The sequence below is a fragment of the Echinops telfairi genome, unplaced genomic scaffold (genome assembly GCF_000313985.2).
Source record: "Echinops telfairi isolate 266 unplaced genomic scaffold, ASM31398v2 ScPeMD7_7457;HRSCAF=8495, whole genome shotgun sequence".
Lineage (NCBI taxonomy): Eukaryota > Metazoa > Chordata > Mammalia > Afrosoricida > Tenrecidae > Echinops > Echinops telfairi.
This window is the reverse complement of record NW_022111357.1, coordinates 26,979,291-26,991,934: the sequence shown is the minus strand read 5'-3', so window position 1 is coordinate 26,991,934 and position 12,644 is coordinate 26,979,291. Positions and strand designations below refer to the sequence as shown.

At 57.2% G+C, this 12,644-nt stretch overlaps 1 protein-coding gene across 2 annotated transcripts in view; it reads left to right on the top strand.

The window, feature by feature from the left end:
• Positions 1–5,196, top strand: part of IGSF21 (immunoglobin superfamily member 21) — a 300,787-nt gene extending 295,591 nt beyond the window's left edge. For both annotated transcript variants that reach the window (XM_045299076.1, XM_004705151.2), the window contains 4 exons: positions 2,734–2,819; positions 3,310–3,502; positions 3,786–3,824; positions 4,980–5,196. In XM_045299076.1, coding sequence (XP_045155011.1) covers positions 2,734–2,819; positions 3,310–3,502; positions 3,786–3,824; positions 4,980–5,053 — 392 coding nt within the window. In that variant the 3' untranslated portion in view covers positions 5,054–5,196. The remainder of the gene's footprint in view (positions 1–2,733; positions 2,820–3,309; positions 3,503–3,785; positions 3,825–4,979) is intronic.
• The last annotated feature ends 7,448 nt before the right edge of the window (positions 5,197–12,644 follow it).

The window sequence follows — 12,644 nt, the reverse complement described above, 5'->3', positions numbered from 1 at the left end:
AGTGCTCATGGTTAGTGGATCAGTGCAGACCGTTCCCACCACCCAGGAGCTTTGACGGCCATAAAGAGCAAAGTCACCAGGGGAGCCGGCCCAGTGACAGAGCCTCCCAGCTGCACACTGACCTGCATGGCCCTCGAGAGTAAATGAAGAGCCTTGGTCTCCTTCTGGGGACAGTGTCAAAGGCCTGGCAGGTTCAGCGAGGTCATGCAGAGGTGCTTCATGTAATGCCTGGTCCTGAATACATGCCCTGCCCATGGCAGGCCCAGACGCCTACCCCCTAAGCAACCAGGGTGGAGGTAGCTTGATTTAGCATTGGGGGAAGGCTGGGGTGAAGGATTCCCCCACCGTCACCTGGCACAGAGAGCGCTGCACCCAGAGGCCTGCATGCCACCCAGCAGATGCCGCCGCAGGAGCCGCCCTCCACGCAGGCCCAGATCTTCCTGTGAAGGCATCTCCGGCCCATGTGGCACTTCAGCTGTCTGGCTCGTGGCTTAATTAATAGTCCTTTGGTCTCGTTCTCAGAGAGTGAAATTGGCAGCGCCTGGGAGACCACCCACCTCTGCCGCAGCCCTGGTTCTGCACAGGGCGGAATGGAGAGAAGAGGCCTGGGGACAGGGGAAGTCGGTGCTGGCCACCTCAGGAGAGGGGCCCAGAGCTGACACAGAGCATTCCTCTCAACAAGACTCTTCGCCCAGGAAGCCCTGCAGGGTCTACACCCCATAAGCCCCTGACCTCCTCACCCGCCACCCGCCTCCTCAGCCACTGCTTCCTGCCACCACACCCAGCAAATCCTGATCTGCCTGTGCTTGGAGGGCACACTCTGACTGCCACACCCACCTACCTTCACACCCACAGACAGCCACATCCCAGGCCACCACACCCACTGACCGCCACACCCAGCAGCTGTCACATCCATGGACATCCCTCATGCTTTATGACTCCCCTTGGCCAGTATAATCCTTACCACTTCTGGAATGTTACTATTGGCTGTGGGTCTCCATATTGAGTGTTCCCCCTACTGCAGTGTAAGCTCCACACTGGCAGGCACCACAGTATCCCCAGTCTGATCACGTCACTGGCTCAGTAATTACTTATTGATGAGTGGATGGATGGGTGGGTGGATGGATGAGGATGGATGGATAGATGAATGGATGAAGATGGATGGATGGATGGATGGATGGATGGATGGATGGATGGATGAGGATAAATGGATGGTGGATGATGATGAATAGATGGATGGTGGGTGGGTGGATGGGTGAATGAGGATAGATGGATGGATAGATGGATGAATGGATGATGATGGATAGATGGGTGGATGGATGGATCAGGATGGATGGATAGATGAGGATGGATGGATGGATGGATTAGGATGGGTGGATGGATGGATGGTTAGATGGATGGATTCATGAGGATGGATGGGTGGTGGATGGATTCATGAGGATGGATGGGTGGATGGATGGATGGATGGGGATAGATGAGTGAGGATGGGTAGGTGTGTGGGTGAATGGATGGATGGATATGGATGGATGAATATGAAGAACAAGGCCCTGGAGTAGAAGTCATGAAATGTGGGTAATTACGTCTGTAGGTGGACTTAGTATGCTGTTGTTGTCCATGGCTACTGAATCAACTCTGGCACCCTTATGTAGAACAAAGCGCAGTGTTGCTGGGCCCAGCACCATCTTCACGATCGCTCGAGTTCACTGTTGCAGCCAGTGTCCTCTTTCTTCACTGTCCTGGGGCCTCCATTTCCCTGAAAGGCAAGGCTAGTCCCAGTGGCTCCCATTACCCCCAAAGCCTGGGATTCTTGTTCTCCTGAGCTCAGCGACATCAAGGCCTTGAATAGAAGTCATGAAAGGCAGTCGGTAAGAGAGGCCAAGGGGATAAAGACTGGACCCTTTTAGTTTCTCTGTCCACACCCATCCACTTATAAGGTGACCAGACGTCCCGCTTTTGGCGGGACAGTCCTGATTTTTAACAAATTTTCCCGTGCCCCATGGCGTTTTTAAAAAGTCCTGATTTTTGGAAAGAATGCACGACAAGCTAGGGTAGTCAGCTTTCGGCTGCCATGTGGCTGTTTCGCCAGGATATGAGTTTTATCAATGGTGTCCCGCTTTACCAATGTTAAAATCTGGTCACCTTAACTTACCCCCCACACTGAAATTCCATAAAGGCCTCGTTGGCCAGATTCACCTGGCACAGGAACACTGGACCAACAGTCAGGAAACCCACATTTTGGTCCCAGTCCTTCCTCCCTGTGTGACCTTTGGCAATCCACTTCACATTCTGAGCCTCAGTTAACTTAACTGTACAATGGGCTGATCCAGGCAGAACCCCAGGAGGGTATCCTGCAGGCGGGAGCTCCAGGAGCTGCGTCCACCGTGGTTACTGGGCGGCTTCTCCCCTGAGTTGTCTCCCAGGCAGTGCTTCCTACGGCAGCGTCCACTGGGCTCCCCTGAACCGGTCCCTTGTCACACTGGGTTGTCCTTGTCTGTGTCCCCGCCCAATGTGTGAGCCCCACAGGATGGCGCATACCCTGCATGCTACGGATGCCCTGGCCCGGGCTGGCTCTGTGCCCTGACAAGGGCCGGGGGAGGGGTAGGAACGAATGCCAACCCACCGTCCAATCCACAGGCTGCCGACCCGACCACACCGGGACTGTCCCCTCCATTTGCCCGGCCCCTTCTCGCACCCCTCTGCGCGCTTCTCTGATGGACCCTCTTCTCTCTGCAGTTGCCCCCAAAGGACCCAAAATCATGATGACACCCAGCAGAGCCCGGGTCGGGGACACAGTGAGGATCCTGGTCCACGGGTTTCAGGTCAGCCCCTCTCTGCGCATCTGGGAGGGCGGTGGGAAGAACCCCAGTCAGGCAGCAGCCCCAGGGCCCTCCCCATGATCTCCAAGCACGGCTGGCAGGCCTCATCTCTACATCTGTATAAAGCAACAACGAACGGGCTTCCAACAGGAAGGGCAGCGGCGCAGGCGTATTACGGCCTCTCCTAGAGCTTCAGGCTGCTGCGAGCTGCCGGGAATCGATTCAGACTCGCAGCGACCCCAGGAGTACAGAGGAGAACTAACTGCCTCTCGGTTTTTCAAACGATAACCTTTCGCGGGGGCAGACTGCCAGGCCTTTCTTCGGAGGCGCCCCTGGGTCCAGCCCGCTGGCTCAGCTAATCCATTCCAGACTCCTAGACTTTCCCCCGAGACTCCTCTACCCAGGGCAGCCCATGCGCTGAGCGCGTTCTCCCAGGCCTGCCCTCCCCGGCCCCCCACCCTGTGACCGGGCTCCCCTCTGCTCCGGCCAACAGAACGAGGTCTTCCCTGAGCCCATGTTCACGTGGACCCGCGTCGGGAGCCACCTCCTGGACGGCAGCCCCAAGTTCCACGGGAAGGAGCTGGTGCTGGAGCGGGTCCCCGCCGAGCTCAACGGCTCCTTGTACCGGTGCACCGCCCAGAACCCGCTCGGCTCCACCGACACGCACACCCGGCTCATTGTGTTTGGTACGGCCGCGCGCGCGCCCCTGTGGAGGGAGGAGCGAGCAGTGCTGGCCCGGCCTCTGGTCCACCCCTCCACCACCACCACCGTGGGAGCCCCCATACGAAGCCCTGGAACTAATACGGTGGTACCTTTGGGGCCTTTGCCGCTGGACAGGTCTCTGCTACCTCACCGGTGAACTGGGTCTGCCCATAGGGTGAGGCCGGGAGGCCAGCAGGTGCTGGAGAGAGGTCAGCGTCTCCCCCGCATCCGTCTCTACTTCTCTTTCTCTTCTCTTCTCTCCAACAGAAAACCCAAATATCCCCAGAGGGACGGAGGCCTCCAACGGTAAGGCTCCACGGCCTGACTGGTCACGGCAAAGGCAGGTTCTCCGGGCTCCGCCTTGCCAGGGCCAGCCCTCCTGGTGGTCAGAGGGCATACAGAAAGGCCCAGGGCTGGACAGAAAGGCAATAAAGCAGCTGGTGGCACTTCCAGGGACCAAGTGTGGCCCCTGTCCCTGGTGACACTGGCTGTCTCAGATCAAAGACTCCAGAGGACATGTCCAGTTGGCTCATCCTGGGGTCCTGACCCCTCATACAGCAGGGCCTAGGGAGCACTGATGGCTGGGTTGGGACTGTACATAGCACCTGCCACCTGAACACGAGCAGCCCCTGAGGGACCCAGCCGCTGGCCCCCAGCCCCCCACCCACTCCCTCCGCACACGGAGCCCCTCTCTCAGTTCACAGTAGAGGTTCAATCCAGATCCCTCCTGGAGGTCAGCCGCCAGGAAGCCCCGCCTTGCCCCCTTGTCCTGGGGCAGGGAAGGGGTCATGGACATGTAGGTGGAACAGCTGAGGCCAGAGATCAGGCTCAGGGCATGTGGAGAGCAGCTAGTGCTGGCGTCCAGGAGAGGTGCCCTTGTCTCGACCTTGGGGAGAATATCCTGCCAGAAGGCTCAGCGTCGTGGACAGGTGGGCAGAGTCCAGAACAAACCCAAACACAGCATCTTGAAACCAAGTGGTGTTTGCAAAACTTACTTCCAACCCTTGAGGCCCCTTAGGAACAATGTTCCCATTGCACAGATGAGTAAAGGCGGCGGTCGGGCATACAGATCCCGGAGACAGGCCCCCTGCACGCAGTCCTACCTGTGTCACTACCCTAGCTCTGGAAAGTCACTGGGTCAGCAACGTAACCGCTCTGTGCCTCAGTTTCCTCATCTGCAAAATGGGGCAACAATGATGACTGCCTCAGAGGACTGTGGCGAGGACTGAAGGGACACCACATCATCGGCTCGAGTGAGCCATGGCCAAGTCCCCAGGCGAGAACCTCAGTCCGGCCCAAGGCTGGGGATCCTTGAAGCTGTCCCCTTCCCCTGGCCCAATCCTGCCCATTGGGAAACTAAGTCCAAGGGCTGAGGTCTCGTGGCTCTAGTCTAGTCTGGCCCATCAAGGAGCGAGCGGATGGCTCTCAGGATCTGACGCTGCCTCCTTGCGCCTCCCACAGGTTCCATGTCTGGCCCTGCCGGCGTCCGGCTCACCTTGGTGCTCGCCCTGACAGTGATCTCGGAGCTGACGTGAAGGCTGGGTGCCCCACCTCCGGCACCGCGATCGGGTTTCAGTTCTTTTCTAAGCAATTTCCAAGTCTCGTTCTTAATCTCTTTCTGTCTGTGAATTGGCTTCTCCGGTCGGTTTCATTAAAGCAAACAGAACAATTTTCCCCACCTCGGCTTGTGACTCCGTATTCTTTCTTCATTTGTTAGGGAAAAGCCTGGGCCCTTCTGCCCTCCAAGATGATGGGGTGGGGGGGAGTGATGGAGGGATGGGGGCTGGGTAGCAGAGGAGTGTGTGTGTGTGTGTGTGTGTGTGTGTGTGTGTGTGTGTGAGAGAGAGAGAGAGAGAGCGAGCGAGCGAGCGCTGGCTCCTTCCTAGATGGGAACTCATCTAACTTCAATCCCAGCCACCAGGTGTGCGGCATGGCCTGACCCTGGGATGTAAAAGCCACCAGCTGTTGCCACAAATACACTGCACAGCAAAATGACACAACCCTCTGAGCAGCCTTCCACAGACGCTTGTAATTCTGCGTGTGGTCAGTGTGGATTGTCCCTTCCCAGGTGTGTGTGTAAATCCTCACCCCCTTGTGCTCGGCTGGGTCACCCAGAGAAGCAACACAGGGGCACTTGTCTGTGTCCAAGAAAGAGCTCTGTATCAAGAAGCAACTTGACACCGAGAGGGAGCCCCGTCCCGCCCCGCCCAGCTCACCTGCTCAGGTCCTATGCTAGGCGGCCCTCCTTAGCCTCACGGAGCTGCAGGCCGATGACGACGGAGGGGAAGTGCAAGAGGAAGACCACAGGCCGGTGAGGGCAGAGGCTCGTGGATCCGAGGTCCGGAGAAGCATGGCAGGGCACCAGCAGCTCTCGGGGTCAGGCAGTCCACTCGGGGCTGTCCCTGGTGGCAGACACAGAGGTCCAGTGAAGTCCCAGGGAGGAGAAAGGTGAAAGGGCAGAGAAGAATCGTTCCCATTGGCTTTCACTCTCATACAAAAGGCCACACCCCCAAGGAAGTGTCATCCATCCACCACTTGATTGGCAGGTCGAACTCTGTCCGTAGCTAGGAGTGTCTAGTTGACATCTCTCCAGCTCCCACACCATCCCATCTGGGACGAGGACTTTCTGGCCCTGCTTGAGGCCCTATCAGGGTGAGCGTACCTTAAGCCTAAGCACTCTGGGGATGTAAGAGGAGCAGATGGTCCAGAGGCCCACAAGCACGAACCAGGAAGACAGAAGAGGCTCGCCCAGGATCCAAGGACACTCACTGAGCATCTCCCCTCGGGGCTGACGGTTGGTCCCCGGAGGAGACACTAAAGAGCATGCCCCCCCACTGCGGTACTTCTGTCTGGCACCATTTGGAGATGAAGTCAGTGGAGCCGAGCTGCGCTCTCTCCAGTCCAGGCCTGCTCTGGACAGCTGGTCCTCTGGGCTGGACTCCCGGGGTGGGGTGGGCTCCGGCCTTCTCTACATGTGTTTGCCCAGGCTGAGGGGATGGTGGCGGCTGGACACAGAGCCTCTCACGGTGGGTGAGCTCTTCAGAGCACGAGAAGAAAAGCCAAATCGTGTGATCATAGCAAAAGCCTCTGCTCGGGTCATGGCCACGAACACCCATCAGTGGAGAGAAGTCACTGGGCTGAGGTCACACGTAAGCCCGGGGGCAGGAGTCCCACGAGCTTCTCCCTGGCCCTCGCTATCGTTTCAGAGGGCAGGACTGAGTAGACTGGGGGCTAGGCTGGGCCTTGCTGAGCTGGGAAGACTTGAGGGACACCGGGGAGCTCCCCTGGGGGACCACAGGGGTGTGGACAGGACAGGTATGCCCCCACCGTAACACACAACCCAGTCGGAACGGCTTAGCCACTCAAGGTTTCTTTCAGGCCCCTATAAAGCCCAGGGCAGGTTGGGTTGGCCTCTCCCATTCCTCTTGTCCCCTTGGGACATGTAGCCTCCAGGACTAGGACAGGGTGGGCTGATGGGACACAGGGCCAGGCAGAACATCGGCCCCCCCAAAAGCCCAGGATGTAAGCCCCAAAATTTACAAATCTGTTACTTCCTTGGCAAATGGAATCTTCATGCTGGGCGTCATGAAGGAATTGAGATGGGAAAATAATGCTGGGTGGCAGGTGGGCCCCATGTAACCCCACACGAAAGCCCAGCAAAGCAGGTTGGGACAGGACAGTGCAGACTCACAGCATCCCTCAGCGTCACCGAGTCAAACTGCCCCTGAGGGATTGCTTAGCTGTCCCCTGTACTGGTGCAGATGACTAAGCCTCTCTTCCACGGCGCTCCCACGTGGGTTTGAACTGCCAGTCTGTAGGCTCCAAATTCAAACTCGCTGCCAACAAGAGAGTGCCCACTCACAGCACCCCTATAAGATAGGGCAGAACTGCGCCGGTGAGTTTCTGAGGCTGGAGCGCTTTCCAAGAGTCGAAAGCCTCATCTTGCTCCCAAAAAGCCACTGGTGGTTTTGAACTGCTGACCTGATAGCAGGTCAGAACATAACCACTAAGCCACTGGGGCTCCGACACGCTGATGTAGGTACATGCAGATGGTGGTGGTAGCCCCTCTTGGCTATGAAAATGACATGACTAGACAGCCAATACACATGTTTATGCTCTTACTTGGCCAGAGCCTGCACTGCTGACAGGCTGACTGCTCTGGGGCAGCCACCAGCATACAGACTCCCAGGCCAGGCCAGCAGCGAACAGCTGCGAAGAGCCACCTGCCTCCCCAGCTGACTTCCTTCTCCTGGAGGCCCCAGTTCTGCTCTGCCTCCCCCAAGACTCCCAGCCCCTCTGCTGCCTGTCAGCCAATCCATACCAACCCCCGTGTCACCGTGCCTTTGCCTATTTTCTGGAAGAAATTTTTTAAAAAGAAAGATTTGTTCCTTCTCTTTGCCTTAATAGAGGGAAGCCCAGGTAGGCATGAAATTTGAGTTGTTTTGCCCTATTAACAGCGTGGTCGTTGGGCTCTGCTGACCCCTGAAGTGTATTAATATCTCAGCAGCAAGTGGGTGGCCCACATAGCATGGCAGGGGACACACCCAGGAGAGTCAGCCTGCGAAGAGGGAGGGCCAGCTGGGGCCGTGAAGCTGAGGGTACTGGTCCTGAGTGGGCCAGAGCAGGCGGGCACATTCAACCTGGGACTAGGGCTGGGAAGGGTGAGATGCCTGCTGGGAAGGGATCGCTTCCTCGTCCACCTGTTTGGCAGACCCTGAGCATCCCCACACACCCACCCCTGCCCCCCAATGCAGGGAAGGCACAAAGATAAGCCTGGTCCTTGCGGAGCCCCCAACCCCTCCGGTATAACAGGATCTGCAAAAGAGACCTGGGTCCCACGTGGCAGCATTTTGGAGTGAGGGGTCGCATGGGCATAGGAAGAGGTCTGTGGGGTCGACCCAGGGAGATCGGGGGAGGCTTCCTGGAGGTGGTGGTATTACAGTGAGACTTTGCAGGAGAAGCAGGAACATCAAAGTCCATTCCAACCATCCCAATGTGGCATCTGGATGGACTGTCTCCCAGGTGCCAGCCCAGGTGCCACAGGCCCTGTAGGGATGTGGGCCAGAACTCTGCACCATTTTGGGGGGACACATCTTACGAATATTAGGCCGCTAGTCACCATACCTACTGTCCAGGAGGGCCAGTGAGTAGATCAACAAAACACAGAATCTTCGTACAACAGAGCATGATGCAGCCATGAACAGGAAAGAAGTCCCCGAGACAGGCTACATGGGTCGACCTTGTCCCCATGAGGGTCAGTGGAAGAAGCCAGCCACAAATGCCACACATGCTTGTGATCCCATGTACACGAATTGTCCAGAAAAACCAAATGCATGGAACAGACATGGACCTGAGTTTGTCAGGGGCTGGGGGCTGGGGCTGAAGAGTGACTGCTCGTGGGGAGTGGCCCGGTCTCCTGCTGGGGGTGAACACGTTCCAGAACTAGCTCACCATGGATAACGTCCAGCGTTATTACTGCGGGAAAGGCCAGTGTGTTTCACACTTTAAACAGTGAACTTCATATTATGCAAATGTTGCCTCGGATTAAGCAAAAGACCATGTTAGCATGTCCAGATCAGGAGGCAGGTGGCTCCGTGTCCCAGCTTTAGCTCACTGAGCTGCCCAAGTACCTACAGATGCCCACAGGAACCTGGCTTCTCCAAGCCTCTCAGACTGGACAGCTGCCTGTTGGGCCACGGCGTCCAGGATGCTCACTGGTCGTTGCTGGCTACAGAGAACAGTGCCAGGCCAAGCCCTGGGGCCAGGTGTCAGGCCACTCCTCCCAGTGGTCCAGCCCTTAAAGTGTGCCTCACCTGCAGGAGTACCCACCCCTGCCACGGGAACATCTCTGTGGAGCATCTCCATGGGGCAGCTCCAAGGTCAGGCCCGCCTTTCTCTGGCCTGGGCTCTGCTGGTGTGAATACCCAGCATCCTCCCTGTCCCCAGGCTACAAGGGTTCGGGGAGCACCAGACACTCATTCCTCAGACCCTGTGTCCTGGGCGATGGCTCCCCCAAAGCTCCTTCCCCGCTTGGGCAGATAAGTCAGTAACTCAGGCCAGGGCACCTAGAGTGGGTCTGGGGTATCTAGCTAACCCATGATCCCTGCAGCCAACGGCCACTGTAGGCCCTGCAGTCAGTGCTGCCCTGGGTTACAGTCACCTTGTTTGGTGGGAGGACCAGGAGCAGAGCCTTACACAAAGACACCTGGTACCCCACTAAGAACGGAGTCCCATCCATACGACTATCAGCTTTATTAAGTATCCAATCCACTCCGGGCTCTGGCCCTGCCTAAGTGAGTGGACAGCCTGGCAGAGCCCCCATCAGGGACACTGTCTACATCCCAGCCACAGAGAGGTACCCGTGTAGGCCCCTCCCCTAGGGAGTCAGGGAGGGGGTCAGGCCCCTGGAAAGAGAAAAGGAGGAAGCTGGGGAAGGGGTAGCATGGGAGAGGGTGGGAGGAGGAAGAAGCAAAGGGTCAGGAGGTCTGTCTGGGAGGGGGCGTCGCCCATGGGGATGGGAGTTCCTGGGGACATGGTGGCTCCAGGGGGGTGAGGCAGTAAAAGTCTTCCCTGGGGAGAGGAATTCTGAATGAAGACAGGCGTCTGGTCCGGGGAGAGAAACAGAGGCAAAGGTCAGGACTGAGGATGCGGGGGAAGAAAGAGAGAAGTGGTAGGAGAGAGGAGGAGGAGGAGAAAGAAAGAGGAAGGGTATCCTGTCAGGGGAGGGCTGATTGCTAACCAAGAGGTGGAAGGATCAAGTCTGTGCTGGTGCCTTGGAAGAAACAGCAGCAGGAGGATGAGGGAGGGAGAAGGGAGAGGCTGAGCCAATCCAGGGTAGATAAGGTTCCCACAGAGACAGTGGGGCCAGAGCCTGGCCGCAAGGAGAAGGACTTGGGAACATGGGCAGGGGGAGACAGAGCCTGGGAATGGCCAGCCTCGGAGACCCACTCAGGCAAGTTCTCAAAAAGCACTTAGCTGTGAAGTCAGTGATTAGGCCCATGGCTTCCTCTGGGACCTAGGAGCCACCATCCTGAGTGATGGGTGGAAGGAAACAGACGTGCAAAATACATGCATTTTTTCCAAATGGGCCCCGTCGCCCGTGACAGACCTAAATGTCAGCACACACAGTGCAGCCCTGCTGCCAGCTGCCACCAAGCTGGAGGCTGAGTGGTGCACCAGCAGCAGGCCCTCCCCTCCCCTCCCTCTACTCTCCCCTCCCCTCCTCATTCCTTCCCCTCCTCTCCCGCCCTGCCACCTAACCAGGGCCAGAGCCCTGGGGCTTTTCCGTTCTGACCCCAGGTTTCCATTCCCTGACCCGCTTACAATACTGGGCCTCGGAGTCGCAGAGCCACAGGACTTTGATAAGGGCCCACTCAGTTGTCATCTAGTCGCCCGACTCCTGGTGGCCCCGTGTGTGTCAGAGTAGAACTGTGTCCTACAGGATTTCAAAGGGCTACTTTCTCCATGGATGGCCAAACCTTCCCTCTGAGGCATCTCTGGGTGGACTCGAACAGCTAACTTTCTGATTCATAGCTGAACGCTTAGCCATCTGTGCCATCCAGAGATTCTGGACCACAAGGAACCCACAGCCATCAAGTAGGTTCCAAAGCCCAGTGACCCTACCCGAGGTTTCCAAGACTCTACATGTTTATGGGTCAGACAGCCTCGCCTTCATCCTGAGAAGCTGCTGATAGGTTTGAAACAACCACCTGGCTTACCTGATGGATTGCCCGGACCCAGCCATCCAGACCAACCAAAACAAACTCACTGCCATGGAGTCGATGCCGACTCGTAGCTGCCCTGCAGGACAGGGTAGGGCTGCCCCGTGAATTTCTGAGACTGTAACTCTTTACAGGAGTAGAAATTCCCATCTTTCTCCTACAGAGCTGCTGGTGGTTCCAAACGGATGACCTTGTGGTTAACAGCCCAATGGAGAACCACTATGCTACCAGGGCTCCTTGGTCATAAGGAGAGGACCTCTTGAATCCCTACATCCCAGCTGGAGGGACCTGACTTTCTCCTGGTAAGAGACGCTGGCAGATGGGACATGCGACAGCTGGGAAAAGAGAGGCCCAGAGGACAGGTCTGCCTCCAGAATTCCATGGAGTTGTCCACTTGAGAAAGACACTCTTAACCCAGCCAGTGAGCCCTACTCTACCGCCTCCTACCCCCGTCTGGGGGAGGGGACTCCAGGGTAGGTGAGCCCCACAGGGTCACAGAATGGGGAAGGGACGCTAGGCCGGGATGAGCATCATGACCCCAACACAGACTGGGGTCTGAGCCTGACAGTCTCATGGGCTGCGACCTCCTGAGTATTAAGACCATGTGATGAGAGGGGTCACTCCACCCTTGGCCTTGCTCCATACACACCCCTGTGCCCCAGCTTTCCATATCCTGGACCCTGTTCTGAGTTCCATCAACCAGAAGGGCTTCTATGTGAGGCCCCGAAGGAGACTGGGGCTTCAATAACAGCTGTGCCTTCAACGAGCCTTTTCCACCTTGTCCCTCTTTCTCAGTTTTCCCTACAATATGTGTGTGTGCGCGCGCGCGCGCGGGCATGTGCGTGAGAGTGTGCATGTGCACGCCCTGTGTGTTAGGTTGTTCCTGGGGGACTATTAACTAAGAATAATTTATCCAAGAAATTTGTTATGTTAGAATTACCAATTAGATATGATTATAACTTACCATGGCTAACACTGCACTACTGTTGGAAATCTGAATCCCATTAAAATCTAATTAGCATATATTAGGTCGAAGGCAGTTTTACTGCAGTGCATCAGCAGGTTTGAGCGGAGCCTGGCCAGGCACGCGGATCCACTGCCTGCTCAGCATGTGGGCCACGTCGGCCACGGCACCCAGGTGAGTGCCCAGCCACCTCGGAGCAGCTTCTCCCCTCAGCGGAGACCAGATGGGCCATGTCCACAGAGAGGGACAGTTCCAGAAATGGGTGTGGCATTCCAGGCTCTGTTGCTGGACAGGTGGCCAGAAACGTCTGTGGCCTGCGCTGAGCACAGTCAGGATGCTCTGGGGCCAGTGCTCTGGGCTAGAGACTGAGAGGCGGATGTGGCAGCCCTGGGGAGCCAGTGAGCTTGGTGGCTGCCTGCTAGGGTCAGGGGCGTATGTCTT